Source organism: Camellia sinensis, chromosome 4 (genome assembly GCF_055761805.1).
Source record: "Camellia sinensis isolate YWXY chromosome 4, ASM5576180v1, whole genome shotgun sequence".
Lineage (NCBI taxonomy): Eukaryota > Viridiplantae > Streptophyta > Magnoliopsida > Ericales > Theaceae > Camellia > Camellia sinensis.
In genome coordinates, this window is record NC_138964.1 from 163,319,454 (window position 1) to 163,337,175 (window position 17,722).

Here is a 17,722-nt window from a genome sequence, read left to right on the forward strand (position 1 = left end):
ATTTTTTATAATACAAATAAAAAACCCAAACATCTTCTACAAGCTTCTAGGAAAATTTGTTACAATATTCCTCAAAAAAAAAAAAGAAATAAATAAAAATTTGGTGCACAGCCGGTGTCCGGCTTAGATGTCCGGTAGTAAATAATAAAATATCTTATTTCATATTCTTAAAAGAAATTTAATTGTTAGCAGTTAGTCGTTTGACAGAATGTCTAATCGGATAGCCAACAAAATGCCTAATCACTAATAAATATCACTATAGGTAGCAATTTACTATATCAATTTCAAATTTAATTTTGATATAACGAGGTTAATGGAGGTGTGATTTTGAATATTTCCTTATTAATATAACTCAAAAACTATTATGACAAGTTTGATGTGAATGTTTTAAATTATTTCATTTGTATTGATTTGGATCGATTCATTTGCAAATAGTAGATTAAAAAATTTTAAAATCTATAATTTATTTTCAAAATCACTTTGTTTTATTATAGTTAATAGATATATTTTTTAAAATTTTTAATAAAATATTAAAATAAAAATGTGTGTGAGAAACATTTAAAATGTGAATTTTTTTTTGCAAATTAGGGATTGTTTGTGAATGATCTAAATAAATGCAATTATTTGATAAGTGCACGCACTTATTTGGGTTAAATCACTTTTTTACTTTTCTGCACATATTTTAATAAAAATTAAAAAAGTGTACTAAATAAGTAACCCAAACAATCTCTTAGTAGTTATATATATGAAAAATATTATGTAAAATTAGTTTGTGTTTTATATATATATATATATATATAATATTGTGTAAATTAGTGTTATATATTATATAAATACTTAATAATTGTTTAAGAATATTCTTTTATCAACTAACAAATTGAAACTATCTCAAACTATCCAATTCACGATTTGATTATTTGTCAATACGTCATTTATCTTTGGCTTATAATTTTATTCTCAAACTGTTCAAATCGTACCCTACACCCTCTAGTTTACATTATGGCAAAAATAAATAATAAAAAAAATTCTTTGCAAATTAAATTGATACACTATATATTAAAGATCAAAACACACAACAGTAATATTTTGGAGATTAAAGATATAATTAATCCAACATTTTTCTAGCATAAATATTATTTTTGTATAAATATAATGTATATATATATATATATATATTGCATATTATTATTCTAAATAGATGATGTTTTATAAGTGTCTAATTTATTTTTAAAAAAATAAAAATAAAAATAGCGAGGGAGGGAGGGTAAGGTGCCGAGCATGCATAGGGCAATCAAAAACGTAGAGATCAGGGAGGACAGTGTGCACCACGTGCGACCTCACCCCTGAATCTATACCCCCCACTTGCTAATTCATTTTGACACGTGGCTGAAGAGATAGCGTCCCTTACCTCCAAATCCCCACCACGGTAATTGATTGTGATGATGGAAAAAGACGTTTCTTTTCTTGAAAAATGTTTGGAAACTTTAAATTTGGAGCACTAAAGGAAATTTAGAAAGTGGATTTCATTGACTGATGTGATATTTTGATCTTAAAATTTTTTTTTCTTTTATTTTTTGAATTTCCACCTCATTAGTGGTCTATTAATACTCCTAAATTAAGGGGGTGTATCATTATTGTCTTTTCTTTGGGATGACCATCTCCCTCCGTGGACTTTGTTTAAGAGAGCATCCACATCAAATTTAACAATTTTTAAGTTAAATTATAATTTTAAAAAATATTTATATATAAATTTTAATTTTTATATTCTATTAAATCCTAATTAAATTTATTTAGATTTTTAAGTTCTATTAAATTTTTAATAATTGAAATTTCTTTTCAAATAATAATTGTTCATCATTTATTATTATCTATAAAGAAACACGATGATTTGACATTTATTTTGATTTTTAAAATTTTAAAATATCAACTTTCAATTTGAAAATTTTTTAAAAAAATTATGTAAAAAAAAAAACTAGTCGGCTTGTTTGGTTTTAGTCTCTAGAAAACACTTTTCGGGAAATTCTCTATTTTTTTATTTTTTGTATTTTTTTATTTTCAATGAATTTTTTAATATTTTAATCAATTTTTTTAATTTTTAGACCCACCTAACATAAATACATTTAAAAAGTATAATATTTGTGAATTTTAAAAAAAAAATCACTAAATACCAAAAATACAAAAAAATATACGAAAATTTAATACATTTTTAGTATTTTTGTCTACTTATTAATTTTTTAAAATATTTTTCACAAATATTTTACTATTTAGATACATTTAAGTAAAGTGCATCTAAAAAAGTAAAAAAAAAATTCCTTAAAATTTTTAAAATATTCATTAGAAATAAAAAAAAATGCGAAAAATAAAAAACTCAATTTTTCAAAAAACTGAATTCAGAAAACTAAAACTAAACATACTGAATGATTATTTTTTTGAAAAAATTAAAAAAATTAAATTATCTTGTTGTGCAAAGCTAAAAATTAAAGAGTATGATGATAGAATATTGATGTGCAAAACTGGTAAAAAAAAATTTAAAATGAAAAAATTACTAATGTTCTTAGTTTTAAAATTGAAAAAATTGATAGCATTCTCGATTTTATTAGATAGTTGAATCAAATTAATAAGTTGAAGGGCAAAAATGTTTAATCCCATTTTCTTTTTTTTTTATCAGTTAGTGAAACAATTATTTGTAATATTATTATGCAAAATTGATAATATTCTTAATTTTAAAAAATGAGAAAAACTGATAATATTCTCAATTTTATTAAATATGATTTATTGGTTCAAAAAATCTTAGATTGAACCTGAACTACTATAACATTTGTAAATATAAGAATTTTTAGGTAACTAACGTATTAAAAAATTATTTTTTATTTTTATTTTATCTAATACTTTTATATATACACTTCTATTTAGTGCTGTGTAAAATATAGCACAATTAGTTAAAACTGTATCGATTCGCATCAATCTGCACTGCTCTATTCATTAATCGCGGTTTAAACTTTAAAATTTATAATCTACCTTCGAAATCACGCCGTTCTGCTATAGTTTATACATATATATTTTTTAACATATAATAAAACATTAAAGTAAAAATGAGTGTGAGAGAGATTATATAAATTTTTTTTCAAATTAGTAGTTATATATTTGAAAAATATTATGTAAAATTAGTTTGTGTTATATATTTAAAAAATATTATACATATTAGTGTTATATATTATGCAAAGACTTGATAATTGGTTAAAAAATTATTTAATCCGTCTCAAATCACTCAAGTCATAATTTGTCAATTCATTAACCTACCATTTAATTTATAATTTTATTTTTAAACCACTCGAATTGCATCTCTCGCACCCTTACTTCCACTAGATTCTTTATTTTAAAATTTATTTTTATAAAATATTTATTTTTTATAATACAAATAAGAAACCCAAACATCTTCTACAAGCTTCTAGGAAAATTTGTTACTGCATTCCTCAAAAAAAAAAAAAAAATTTGGTGCACAGCCGGTGTCCGGCTTAGATGTCCGGTGGTAAATAATAAAATATTCTATTTCATATTCTTAAAAGAAATTTAATTGTGTATTAGTTAGTCGTTTGACAGAATGTCCAATCGGATGACCGACAAAATGTCTAGTCACTAATAAATATTGCTATATGTAGCAATTTATTATATCAATTTCAAATTTAATTTTGGTATAGCAAGATTGATAGAGGTGTGATTTTGAATCTTTCCTTATTAATATAACTCAAAAACTATTATAACAAGTTTGATGTGAATGCTTTAAATTATTTCATTTGTATTGATTTGGATCGATTTATTTGCAAATAGTAGATTAAAAAATTTTAAAATCTATAATTCATTTTCGAAATCACTTTGTTTTATTATAGTTAATAGATATATTTTTTAAAATTGTTAATAAAATATTAAATTAAAAATGTGTGTGAGAAACATTTAAAATGTGAATTTTTTTTTTGCAAATTAGGAATTGTTTGTGAATGATCTAAATAAATGTAATTATTTGATAAGTGCACTTATTTGGATTAAATCACTTTTTTACTTTTCTACACATATTTTCGTAAAAATTTAAAAAGTGTACTAAATAAGTAACCCAAACAATCTCTTAGTAGTTATATATATGAAAAATATTATGTAAAATTAGTTTGTGTTATATATATATATATATATATATATATATATATATATAATATTGTGTAAATTAGTGTTATACATTATGTAAATACTTAATAATTGTTTAAGAATATTCTTTTATCAACTAACAATTTGAAACTATCTCAAACTATCCAATGGAAGATTTGAAAAAGCTAGAGAGAGAGAGAGCTTCTGAAACGATGTAAAATAGAAAGATGGGGGAAAGAAACAAGTTTTGTCAAAACTTGAAACGGTGGCAAAAAGGGCAATTAATGCGCCTGGAACAACGAATGCGTCAGACAGCGCATGTAGGCGCAAGACGACTTGTAAACGCGTACGGAGCACGATCTAGTAAAAGGGAGACGCGTGGCTAAAACAGTTGAGTTATTTTGCATGACAGCTCATACGCGTAAAGGAGATCTTGGAAACTTTAAACCTTAAAGAGACATGTCGGCCTATATGATGATCTCAACTGAGAGACTTTAAACCAATGTATTGACAGGAAGTACCGATATAGGTTCCATCACCTCAGAATGCCGAGGTAATAGAACCTAGGAGACAGTTATGGGGATATATTTTCTGAGTACCAACACGTGGCCAAAGTGACGCCGACGTGTCAGCCGAGGTGCCACGTGTCCTGGTCATGACGCCGAGGTTATTTCAGCAAGGCCGAGGTTATCTCCGAAGATATCGGAATTCGAGATAAACGGATAAGGCACAAGAGTCCTAGAATGAGGACAGACTTTAGCATGGATAAGGATAACACTATTAGAGAGTTTATCTCTATCTCTTGGAGAATCCAAGATAAGCATTGAGCAGAAGTCTATTGAAGCTAGGCTTCTATGGGGACTAGGATTAAGTTAACTATAAAAGAAAGGCACCCCCGATGGGTCTAAGGTACGCAATTTATATTCTGAACAATGAGTTTAGCACTATTGATTATCTTTGAGAAATATACTAACTTGATCGTCGAAGTGCCCCCGGGTGGACGAACCACCGCCGGAATCTACTCTTTCTGTTGCAGGTCAGCCATGTGCCATCTATTCTGCCAATGCTCTCTAGCTGAATACTGAGTTGGCAGTGTGGTCGGAAAATCGCTCACACAGGAAGGTAATGATACTCTACTATGCAAATGGTAGTGGAGATTTGCCACCGAGCAAAGTTCCTTGCATAGGAAAGTTCTATGTGCCAAAAATAATGTGAATGAAGATTGTTGGTTACTAAATGGCTCAAGCTTCAGATATTCATCTGTAGTGTGGAAAAGTATCTCATTTATGGAAAGGTATGGATCTAGAGCAATTGCATTATTTTTGGAAAACATTCAGTTCAAGCTAGGCGATAGTAAAAGAATTAAATTTTGGTTGGATGCATGGGTCTCATGTACTCCTTTGTCCAACCGTTATCCTAGACGTTACTCTCTAGCAACAAGCAAAGATTCATTTGTCCATCAGTATTTATGTCAGACTGTGGATAATCAAACTCATTGGAATATCATATACAGGAGAACTTTGAGAGCATAGGAAGATGATTTGCATCTTGAGCTGATCAGCAGATTGCCGCAACCTCTCAGCGTTAATAATAATTGTGTAGATCATCTGCTATGGGCTCCTATCCCATCCGACTCATTTACAATTAAATCTCTCTATGAAATATTTGAAAATTCTCTCAATTTAACCCCTTTTCCAATTATGAAGATGTGGAAATCAGTAGCACTTCCCAAAACTAAAGTCTTTGGTTGGCTTGTTTAGTGGAATCAGATTGCCTCTTCGGATCTCCTTGCTCGCAGGTTCATTATCCCTACAATCAATCATTGTGCATTCTGCGGTATTGATAACGAATTTGCATTACACTTGCTCTTGCATTGTAATTTTGCTTAGAAGGTTTGGGCTGAAATTATTTGTTGGTGGGGCTCCCAATGGGTCTCCCCTAGCTCCTTACAAGACCTGCTCTTAATGGTCAAAAATTAAAAAACCTGGGTAAACTCATCTGGGAAGCAATTCCATTGGCTGTGCTTTGGAGTTTTATGGATTACAAGAAACAACATGGTATTCAACTCTAAAGTTCCTGTTTGGGGAAATGTTGTGGGTAGCATCAAGATCAAAGTGGCCACATGGGTGAAGTTTTCTAGTCATTTGCCTAATTACACAATCCATGATTTCATGCACTGTTTGGATGGATTAAAGGGCCATAAATTGTAGATCCAGCTAGATGTCGACCTCTCTTGTTTTTGTTTTCTTCATTTCCAGATTTGGTTGAGGTCTCATCAACCTTTTGTATCGGTCTTGGCATGCATATGATTGGGCTCAATTATAGATGCCAACCTAGTTGGGATGTATTCTTGAGCTATGATGCAATTCAGTCAAGTCCTTATTTCTCTCTTATTATCAATAAAATTCTTTCTTTGCTGATCAAAAAAAAAAATGAATATTATACTTTTTTTAGTATATATAGATTAAGTGAACCTGAAAAGTAAAGAAAATTAATCAAAATATTCCAAAGGTTCACTAAAAATTAAAAAAATACAAACTCAAAATTAAAAAAAAAATTATTTTTGAAAATTCAAACCAAACATAATAAATCAAATTTTTAACTATTAAAAAAGTTTAAAAAAATAAAAAAATTAAACCCCAATCAATTATTTAGTTTTTTTGACTTAAACCTCGTTTGACAATGTCACATTTTAGCTTAAAAGTCAAAAAATTATTAAAAAAATAAAAAATTTAACAAATTATACAAAAAATGTCGAAAATTCTATTTTCTCTCTATTTTTTGCACATCTTTTAATAAAAAATTAAAAAATATCTCAAATATACTAATTTTTTTTATCTCATATTTTAATTAAAAATTTAAAAATTATTAAAATAATATATTTTGATATAAGACCTTAATAATCAAGAAGTCAATAATCCACCCTCACTCCAAATAATTCTCAAGGATGGTGGATAGCTGGGACTTGGACGGGTGGATTGGGGTTAGTGGTGACACGATCATAGGTGATGGTTGTTGTGACAGTGGTGGTCAAAGTGAAAAAATGGTAAGGAAAAAGGGTTGCATGATAGTGCAAAGAAAAAGGATAAAGTTGAGAATATGGTGCAGCACTTTTAAAAGGTAAGGATTAAAAAGAGGTTGTGTGTCCAAGTAAAAGATTGGTGTATTTGTTTTTGGTACATGAAAAAGGGTTAAGTATCAAAGCTTTGATATTTAACAATGAACACCACCTTTTAAATGTAACTATCCACTTATGTCATTTTCATAACTTCTATATAATTTTCATGTTATCACGGTGGGGTTAAGATTTATACATAATGAGCAAATGATAAGATCTTATAAGTTTGTGATATCACGTATGTACAATGATGGACTTAGAGGGGGAAATTGACCCTCTATGACTTCAAAAAAAAAAATTATTTTTATTTTTATAATAGTATTAATTACAATCATCTACATATTATAAAGATTCTCCCCCCTCTAAATTTTTCTTTTAAAAATTTTAAGTGCTTGTCACTCTATATTTATAAAATATACATCAAAATATAACATTAAAAAAAAAAGACAAAATATAATAAAAGAAATTAGGGTTCATTACACTTTAACTCCTTGTAGTTTGGTCAAAAAATACCCTACCTCCCTGAAATTCAATTTGTAACCCTTCACCTCCCTATAGTAAAAATACTAAAATGCAAAATTGGATAGAAGTAACGGAAAATATAAAATGACAAAAATAACCCTATTATATTTCCCTTTTGTCTCTCTCTTCGTTCCCATTACACCCTCCACTGCTCCATCTACACTAACACCACCCATTACCCTTTTCATGGAGCCAACAAAACATAGCAGACGATCAATCTCAAAGACAAAAACAATTAATAAATTCAAACAAATCCAATTTAGTGAATCATATAAATATTTAATTTTTAAAAAAAAAGTGATATATATATAGAGAAAGAGAGAGAGAAATGATGTTTCTGCAATTATATACACACCCAGTGCAAAACGATGCCATGATGTTTCTGCAAATCATATTGACTAGAGCAAGTTCCATATCTTGAGAGTAATGGGAGATCGCAAACCCTCTAGGCTCCATCATTTCGTCTCTCCGCCATTCTCCTCCACCTCCTGTCACAGCCCCTGTTTCTTTTCTTCACCTCCTCCTCCGCCTTAATCCGCTACTTCATGATGACTCATATCCTTTAAACCTTCTCTTTCTACTCAATTTCAGCAATTTTTTTTCTTCAAATTCCGTTTCTGATGGACAATTTTTTTATTTTTCCGATTCAAATTCTTTATTCGTTTCACATTCTAATTCATCAAATCGATTTTCAATTCTCAATTTTGATTGTATACAAGAATGTGCATGTGTATGTATATACTAGGGTGTAAGCCCACCCGATGGATGTGCTATTAAATTTATAAAATATAAAATTTGATTGAGTTAGAAATATATGTAGTGTTTGTTGATCAAGTGGTAAGGATGTTATCCTTCAAACTCACGATCTTAGGTTCAAATCTTATACACTTTACTTTATAATTTTTTTTTTTCTTTTTTGATATAAAAAATATCCACTTAACAAAAGAAGAGAGTAGGTTTTAAAAGATTAAAGTGAGTTGTTCGCATATATAATAGTGTAGATGTTTCGATTTGATATGGGTTTAACACGATAACTATAAGGATCGTGATTGCAAAAGAGCTCAAGCTCGAGGCACCGCCCTCAGTTCAATCTAAGCCACTCCAACACCGCCATCGTCCTTTCTTCTCTACCTAACACCACCACAGAACACCTTTATTCCTCCCTATTTTTCTCCACCATTGTTAGTCCAAGAGGAAATAAGAAATAATAAATAAGAAACATAAAATTAAGGGGTTGTTTGAAATAATCTATATAAATGTACTTTTTAACTTTTTAATTAAAAAAGTGGAGAAAAAATATATGTTTAGGATAATTTTTTAACTTTTTACGAAAAGATGTGTAATAAAATATTATAGTAAAATCAAAGTGACCATTCTATCCTTGTTGACTTTTTGACTTTTTGGTATTTGAATTTAAATTTTGCCCTCTAAGCTTCTCTCACAAACTTCTCTCAAATAGTATGAATTTTTTTAACTTTTTAAACAATTTTTAAACTTTTTAACTTTTATAGGTTAAATATCTATTAAGAGTATTAAAATCATTTTAAAATTTTAATAATTTAATTTTTAATTAAAAAAATGATTTTTTATACATGTCATGTACGCGCCGTAAATTTTGACTGAAAACATCACTTTTTCATTTTGGTATTAATCGTGTGGGGGGAGGGGGGGGTTTAATGTCACAAATTAAAGTCTAAGGGGTCATTGTGTTTTTTAGTCAAAGAATGAGGGGGTAAAATGTAATTTACCCAAGAATTTAATTTCTTATAATTAGTGTTAATTACAAACTCTAATTTTTAATGAATTGAATAAAATATCAACTAGTTATTTGATATGTTCATTGAAAAAAATATTGTACAATATTTTAATATCAAATTCACCATAGACATTTTTAATGACATAAAAAAGTATCAAAAACAATAACTCAAGATATCTTATTTTAATATATAAATTATTCTATAATTGTTATCCTTTTTAACTAAATGTCGATACAAAAAATATGCTATTTATGAGGGCATATTTTGTGAATGACAGTATGTGGCCAAAATGACACTGAAGTGTCAGCCGAGGTGCCACGCGGCATGGTCTTGACGCCAAGGTTATCTGCGGAGATGCTGGAATCCGGAGTAAGCAGATAAGGGACAAGAGTCCTAGAACAAGGGAGGATCTCAGTCTGGATAAAGATAAAACTCTTAAGAAATTTATCTCTATCTAGTTGAGAATCCAAGATGAGCATTGAGCCAAAGTCCATTGAAACTAAGTTTCTACAAGGATCAGATTAGTGCTGGCTATAAAAGTAAGGCACCCTTGTGGGTTTAAGGTATGCTTTTTATACTCTGTCTAGTGAGTTAAGTACTGTTGGCTATCTTTGAGAGATAATCACTGACCTGATCGTCGGAGTGCCTCCGTGTAGACAAGCCACCGCCGGATTCTTATCTTTCTGTAAACAGGTTGTCCGAGCTTAATTTATTCTGCCGGTGCTCTTCTGCTGAGTTTCCCTGTTTGGTTATGTGGTCAAAAATCAGCACCTATAATTTGGCGCCGTCTGTGGGAACGTAAGGAGAATAGATAGCCAACGACGGTAGAAAGAAAAGATCGGGAACAACATCCCTAGTGGGAGTGGTAAGCATGCCAATCCAAACATGAAATAAGAAAACCATAACGAAGGAATGCGAAATCAGAATCTCGAGGAGAAAGACGTCAGCCAAGAGGGAGACCCACCAAAGAAAGCAGGCCGAGACGAGTACAATAACAAAAGCGACCTCCAGGTATGGAAAGATAGATATCTGAGGAGGGACGGCGAGATGAAAGGAATGGAAAACAAGTTGGCAGACCTACAATCGGTTGTCAACTTGAAGGGCACGCTGATTCCAGCGGCCAAAAACGACGCCTAGAAAGGGGGGCAGAGAGCAGTCCCAGCGGCCCCTCAACATGACAAAACGAAGGAGCATTCACATCGACCTTCCAGGGAAGTCAGGCGAGGAGAGTCAGTAAGAGGAGAGTCTCAGAAGACACCTCGTACAAAAGGAACCTATGTTAGGAAACATCGGCATGTTTAGGGAAAGGAACTTTGTTTTGACATGGCTAATAAAGAGAAGTCCAAGAAGATTGATAACGACGCCGGGAGCAACGCACTAAAACGGCTGAAATTCGTTGATAGCCAAGCTCCTGGTCAGACCAAGGAGGATTTGAGGGACTACCTCCAGAGGAAGTGGCAGAATGCCGAGGTCACATCTCTGGTCAAGCCGAGAACACCATTCTCGATGGAGTTGGATAAATTTGAGGCCCTGAAAAGGTTCCATATGTCGAGATTCCAGATATACGATGGTAAGTCCGATCCAAACTTTCACTTCGGCTTGTATTTGAATTCGATGGCACTGTATACTGGGAACGAACCGTTGCTCTGCAAGGTGTTCCTCTCATCTTTTGGGAAAATTGCATCGGATTGGATTCACAAGTGGTCGAAAAAAACTACGAAGAGTTGGGAAGGCCTGGCCAAGATGTTTGTGGTCAGGTTTGTTACAAACAAATTGCAGTCGTTGAGGGTGGACTCCCTAATGGCTCTAAAAATTGGTGAGCGTGAAAGCCTCAAGGCTTATGCTAAGAGGTATTACAAGGTATTCAACCGAATACCAGGATGCAACCAAGAGTTAGCGGTCGTGTCTTTTAAGAACGGCCTGGAGGATGACTGCATGCTGCGAAAGTCACTGGCAAAGACTCTGCCAAAGAGTATGAAGGAACTCATGGCAAGGATCGAGGCCGAGGTTATATAAATTTTACTAGACAAGAAACAGGACTGAAGGCTGCACAAGAAATCACCATTGTGTTCCGGATGTCGATTTATAAAGTTCTGGAAAGGATCAAGAACAAGCCGTATTATAGAGCACCAGAGAAGATTCCTAGCAAATTTATGGGAAGAAGCCTTGGGAAGCACTGTGCCTACCACAATGAGGATGGGCACCTGACTCAGGGGTGCAGAGTCCTGAAGACGCATTTGGAAGATCTGGTTAGACAAGGTTACTTAAGGGACCTAGTAAATGAGGTCAGAACGAGGGAAGAGCAGACAAGGCCGCCCTAGGCACTGGCAGCACCACCTCCACCAGCACCACAACCATAAGCAGATGGACCTCAAGTGATGAATGTGATTCACTTAAGGGTCAATGAGAACGAGGTGCATGGAGAGACTCAGAGGGTGAAACACTTGCAACATGTGTATCAGGTCCAGTAAAAGAGGCCTAAAACAGACGAGTACCAAGGACCAATGGTATCCTTTACTGAAGCAGACCTAGACATGGTGCAGTATCCACACAACGATACTCTGGTAGTGACCCTCAAGATTGGAGCATGCCAGGTAAGCCTTATTCTAATTGACCAAGGAAGCTCTTGTGACATCATGTATGTCAGATGTTACAAGGAACTCGGCCTCCACTGAGATGATTTAGAGCAATCCGACAGCCTGATGGTCGGATTCAATGAAACGCCGACATGGCCCCTGAGAGCAATAAATTTAGAGGTGTAAGTAGGCACCAAGAAGGTAAGCACAGAGCTCACGGTAATTGACACCCTCTCCCCTTATAATGTTATCTTGGAGAGGCCATGCTTGCACGCAATAAGGGTTGTTCCCTCAACACTGCACCAGCTGTTACAGTTCCCAACAGAGCATGGAATTGAAGAGATCAAAGGGGATCAAATGTAGGCAAAGAATTGCTCCATGGCAACAATGAAATCCACCTGCAACGTGCAAGAAGCAGCAACAGTAGAGATTGAGGATGAGGACATGGAGGTTCTAGATGACGTCGACAAGGAGCTGGCCGACAAAAGCGAGAAAGCCTTAAAGAAGATCCTGGTCCAACAAGGGAATAAAGAGCGTTTCATCCTTCTTGGCTCAGGCTTGGCCGAGGAAGAGGAGAAGGAGTTAGATTCATTCTTGCGAGCAAACATAGAAGTGTTTGCTTGGACACCATACAAGATGCTTGACATTGATCACGAAGTCACTTGCCATAAACTAAATGTAAACAGGTCGGCTAAACCTGTCATTTAGTGAGCAAGGAGGCCGACGTTGGTTGGCTAAACCTGTCAAAAAATTTAATCTCAAAAGGATAATAATTCATCATTAAAAGTTCAATTACACTTTTGATACTGTTATTCATCAATATATTTAGCTGATATTATTTGATATTCGATCATAGATATTGATATATATCTCGATACCTTTATTTAAAAAGAAATGACAAATTCATTTACAATGATTTGATAAAGAAGTTGGGTTTATATATTTAAGTGTATAACAAATCAAAAATCGACTAATTCCATATCATTGAGATTTTCCAAATATTTTGCATTTAAAACCATGAAGACACCTAGAGAAAGAGAGAGAGGATGGATAGTGGAAGAGGAGGGTGTGCAGGGAGGGAGCATATATAGCAGTGTATCTACCATTCAATAAGAGTTGGTAGTAGTTGTCACTAAAGTTTAGGTGAACTCATTTTGTCTAACAACATATATATTGGTTTCTGATGTCTTAAAGTTCTTCTGCTGCAATCAAATTTGCACTACTGTTCCCCTCAAAAGTCATTTTAACATCAGTTTTTCATAGGATGACTTTTACATATATGAATTTATTAAAGACGCACAAAGCCAGTGGAGAAGACACATGATGTACTAACACTACAACAAAATTGAATTTTTACGACTCGCAATGCATGTGGTAAAAGCTCTTTTACGGCATGCATACAAATGTTGTTATATGACATGTCGCGGAAAGTTGAGTGTTATTTACGGCATACAGGTAAAGTTGTAAAAAGTAATAAATTAAACATTAATGACATACTCTGTATGTCGTATATAATTTTTTACGACATTTTTTTTATGCCATAAATTATTATATTTTTCATGACATAATTTTGCATGCCGTAGAAGGTTATTTTGAATATATTTATGACATACTTTGTATGCCATATATAATATTTTACGACATTTTCTTGTATGTTATAAATCATCACACTTTTTATGACATAATTTTGTATGACGTAGAAGGTCATTTTTAATATATTTATGACATACTTTTGTACGCCGTACATAATCTTTTACGGTATTTTCTTGCATGTCATAAATCATTACACTTTTTATGACATAATGTCTTGTGGGAGCTCCAATCTCTCAATCTAAATTTTTTGATTTTTTTAAAAAAAATTAACATTTATTAACTTCTCTCAACTCTCAAATCTTACCCTCATAATAACACTTTAATGCATTAACAACAAGCATAAAAAAAATTTCTTTAAAATCCAACACATATGAATTTCTTGAAAAGTCTCAACACATATGATTATTATCTCTCATAATAACACTTTACTGCATTAAGAACAAGTATAAAAAAAAATTCTTGAAAAGTCTAACACATATGATTATTATCAAAATATTAAACTTTAATATAATATAATAAAAAAAAAAGACATTTAATTCCTTAAAAAATCCAACACATATGATTATTATCAAAATATTAAACTTTAATATAATATAAAAAAGGAAAAAAAAAAGACATTTTAAAAAAATATATATTTAAAAATCACAATTCAAATATATAGATAATTGTAAACACAATCCGTGCATAGCACGGGTGATATGCTAGTATATATATGAATATAACCTTGCCTAATAGTATGCAAGCAGTAGCTTAAAAAATACAACCTGTGAACAAACCAAACAGAAGCAACAACTATGAAATAAGTAAAAAAATCTAATATCCATACATCAAATAACTTGCATACTAACTTCCATCCTCAACTTCTATCATATCAAACTGATAACAAACTCAAACATACAAACCAAGAAAAGTATCCAAATCATAAGATTCACTAATCTCTAAAATACAACTTTAAACAAGCTAATAACACCCTCAAACATACAAACCAAGAAAGTGATACATCATCAAGCTATTCAAATCCCTATCATCCATGAAGGGTACAATTTTGGAGACAAAATTGCATTCCCTAAGATAATATTGAGATGTCTAATTATTATTTTTTTTAATAATTTACATATTTTTGAATAAAATCTCAAACTTTCATCCTAACTTGACAGCTTGTCGCTTGGTAATGTAATTGGTAGACTGCAACAGCTTTGAGTTATACTCGGCAAAAATTGGGGACAACAACACTAACTTAATGGAAAATAAGCATAATAGATGATTACGACACAAGAATAGGAAAAGTGGCGGGTTTGAGTATAAATGTGCCAATACGAAAAGTGGTCCAATTTATAGTTTCCTTCTGAAATTTGATCAGTTTTGAACTGGGAAATTGCTTGAAAATGACTATTTATTCACAGAATTAACAAAATGAAATTACCTCAAAATCCCAGAAAATGCACGCAGACCCATAAAAATGGTTAAACCAAACCATATTCCAACAAAACCGTGGCTTTTCCAGAGAAGGAATGAAGACGCAATTCTCACTACAGATACCAGAACCTGATGATACAATAAAATTATTAGTTAAAAAGGAGTTTATATAGACAATATAAAAATAAAAAATGTTTTTGTTCTTTGTCTAGAGGAAACACTAGTATACTTACCATGGAGTATGCAAAATAAATAAAATCTGATGCTCCAAAGTTTACACCATCAAAAACAAAGGCCAATGAATTGATTGGTTGCGTAGCTGCTACAAACTAATGGGAGTATATCATAAATTTCAGTTTAGACTCACGAAATAAGTAAAAATACTGACATATGAAAACAAATATTTTTTTGCTTAATTTTTTTTTAGCAAAAAAAAAAAAAAAAAGAAGTCATTTTGCCAATAGATGGAATTACCGGAATGCCTATACTAATGAGGTGAACAACATTTTTGTCCTTTGTAAATATTCCAGATCCAAATTGCAAACGGAGTCCAACAACTACAGCGAGCCTCAGACCCAAATGCCATCTGCAAAATAAAACCTCTCAAACATATTTAGGCTTTGTATAATGAAAATTGAAGAGGGTATCAAAACAATTGCGTTTGTTGGGAGAACGATTTGTACACTAAGAATTGGAAAATGGTTTACCTGCAACACTCGGGCTGCAACAACTTTTGCTTTCTCATAATCCTTCTCAGCAAATGCACAAGCAATGGTAGCCTGGACGAATGAGATAGAGAAAAAAAATAATTGATTGATCAATTTATGTTACAATTGGAAAAAAAACAAAAATAGGAAGTTTCGTTGTTATTTGGTTAGGCTCTCTTTGGTTCTCAGAAATTGGAGAGAGAGAGACACACACAAAAAAGAGTTTCTCACATTGTCTTCCCTGATTAAATAGAAGAATTTCTCCCAAATATTCGAAAGGGGAAAAATTAAAAAGAACAGCACGTGGACATACCTGTCCAGCAATAGCCATACCATCAGAAAGAAGCGATGAGGTCATCCAGACCTGTAAGCAAATCGGAAATGCAGCCATAGGTATTGCACCGAGTCTTGCAGCCAATGATGTTGCTAAGGTTACACAGAATGTCACAGCTATTACCCTTGCCATTAATAGAAAACCTGTGCACAAGCACAAAAAAATAAAAAAATAAAAAAATAAAAAAATAAAAAAAATGAAGACAAAGTTAAAAGACAACTAAACTTGAAGCTTATAGGAATTATTATTCATCAAGTAAAGAATAAGAAACAGAGTCAATAGGGAGGTTGGATCCTTATTATAAAGTGACATGTTCATTTTAGAAAAATAAATTTGGATAAGAAGCCATTCGTAAATTTTATGACATTTTCTCACTTACAGTATTTAATAGTTGAGATGATATTTTTGCTCATAAGAAGTATATCACTGCTTAATCTTTTTAATTAGCGATCACATGCAAAAGGTGCCATTTTTGGAGACAATTGGAAAAGTAGGAAAATTGAATTTGTAAACTGAATGCCATAGACAACATAGAAGGCTATGGAGTTCTGAATATTTCATCAATGAACCTTTTGAGACTTGTTCCTTAATATGATGGTGTATTTATTCCATCTAGGCTGCAATTAACAACAAAGAACTTCTGACAGTGGATGCATTAAACTCCTTACCGTTTTTAAAAAACCGATTGAACTGCAAATCTTTGACACTTGGAGGTAAGAGATCAACTTTTGTCATCAATTTACACAAGAGGATCAATGAATTTAAATATCTGCAAAAAAAATTACAAGTATAAATAGTCAGAGAGATCCTTTGGAAGATCAAGACATTAAAATTGGAAAACTACATTTAAATATGCACTATCTGGTGGAAAGTCTTTGACTATAACCTACTGAAAGAATGTGTGCAATGGCTGCACCACTGACTCCCAAATGCTGAGAAAGCAATAATAACCAAAGATCATAATATATTCAATAAGCAAACACACAATCAACACAACAAAAAAATGCCTTATTTGACTTGATTCTCTCCTAACTACTTGTTCACCAAAAATCGATACACAATTCTCTCTACATCTGACACAGATGCACCTATTCAAATCAAAATCAAGACCAAAATTGCAGCTACATCCAGAGATCTAATCAATAAACAAAAGCATCAAATTTCAACAGCGATACAATATATCATTGATTCTGAAATCAATCAACTCACAGTATTGCCGAGAGCAACGACATTGAGGAAAGTGGAAGGGCGGTGCAAGGACGATGAGTTTTCGTCGACATCTTCGTCGGCAAGCAAAGCAGATGCTTGGCGCATCGAATCGGCGAGCTGAGCCAATTCGTCGATCGCATCCATTGACTCGATGAATCAAAGAACTCGATGAGAGAGAGAGAGAGAGAGAGAGAGAGATGATCAGATCGAAGGAGGAGGAGGGATCGAGACGTATGTAGAGAGAGAAAGGAACCCTAGGTTGATCCAAGATGAAAATGATGATGGAGAGAGATCCACCAATGATATTTGTGTTGTTGAGTCAGTAGTAGATAGTAATTTACTAGAAAAAAAAA

The 17,722-nt window shown here is 32.3% G+C and overlaps 1 protein-coding gene across 3 annotated transcripts in view; it reads right to left on the minus strand.

The window, feature by feature from the left end:
* The window catches only part of LOC114323957 (protein DETOXIFICATION 43-like), a 31,690-nt gene extending 13,995 nt beyond the window's left edge, over positions 1–17,695 (minus strand). Inside the window, exons 1-7 of one of the 3 annotated variants that reach the window (XR_014327791.1) lie at positions 17,370–17,695; positions 16,829–16,929; positions 16,140–16,303; positions 15,827–15,898; positions 15,594–15,705; positions 15,353–15,448; positions 14,504–15,248 (exon numbers count right to left, since the gene is read on the minus strand). Coding sequence is in view for 2 of the 3 variants with exons in the window: in XM_082866773.1 (XP_082722899.1) it covers positions 15,127–15,248; positions 15,353–15,448; positions 15,594–15,705; positions 15,827–15,898; positions 16,229–16,303; positions 17,370–17,509 (617 nt within the window). In the remaining variant the exon portion in view is untranslated. Of the gene's footprint in view, positions 1–14,503; positions 15,449–15,593; positions 15,706–15,826; positions 15,899–16,139; positions 16,304–16,828; positions 16,930–17,369 lie in introns of those variants that run through there. The other 2 variants (XM_082866773.1, XM_082866774.1) reach the window with 2 other exon arrangements.
* Between the last annotated feature and the right edge of the window lie 27 nt (positions 17,696–17,722).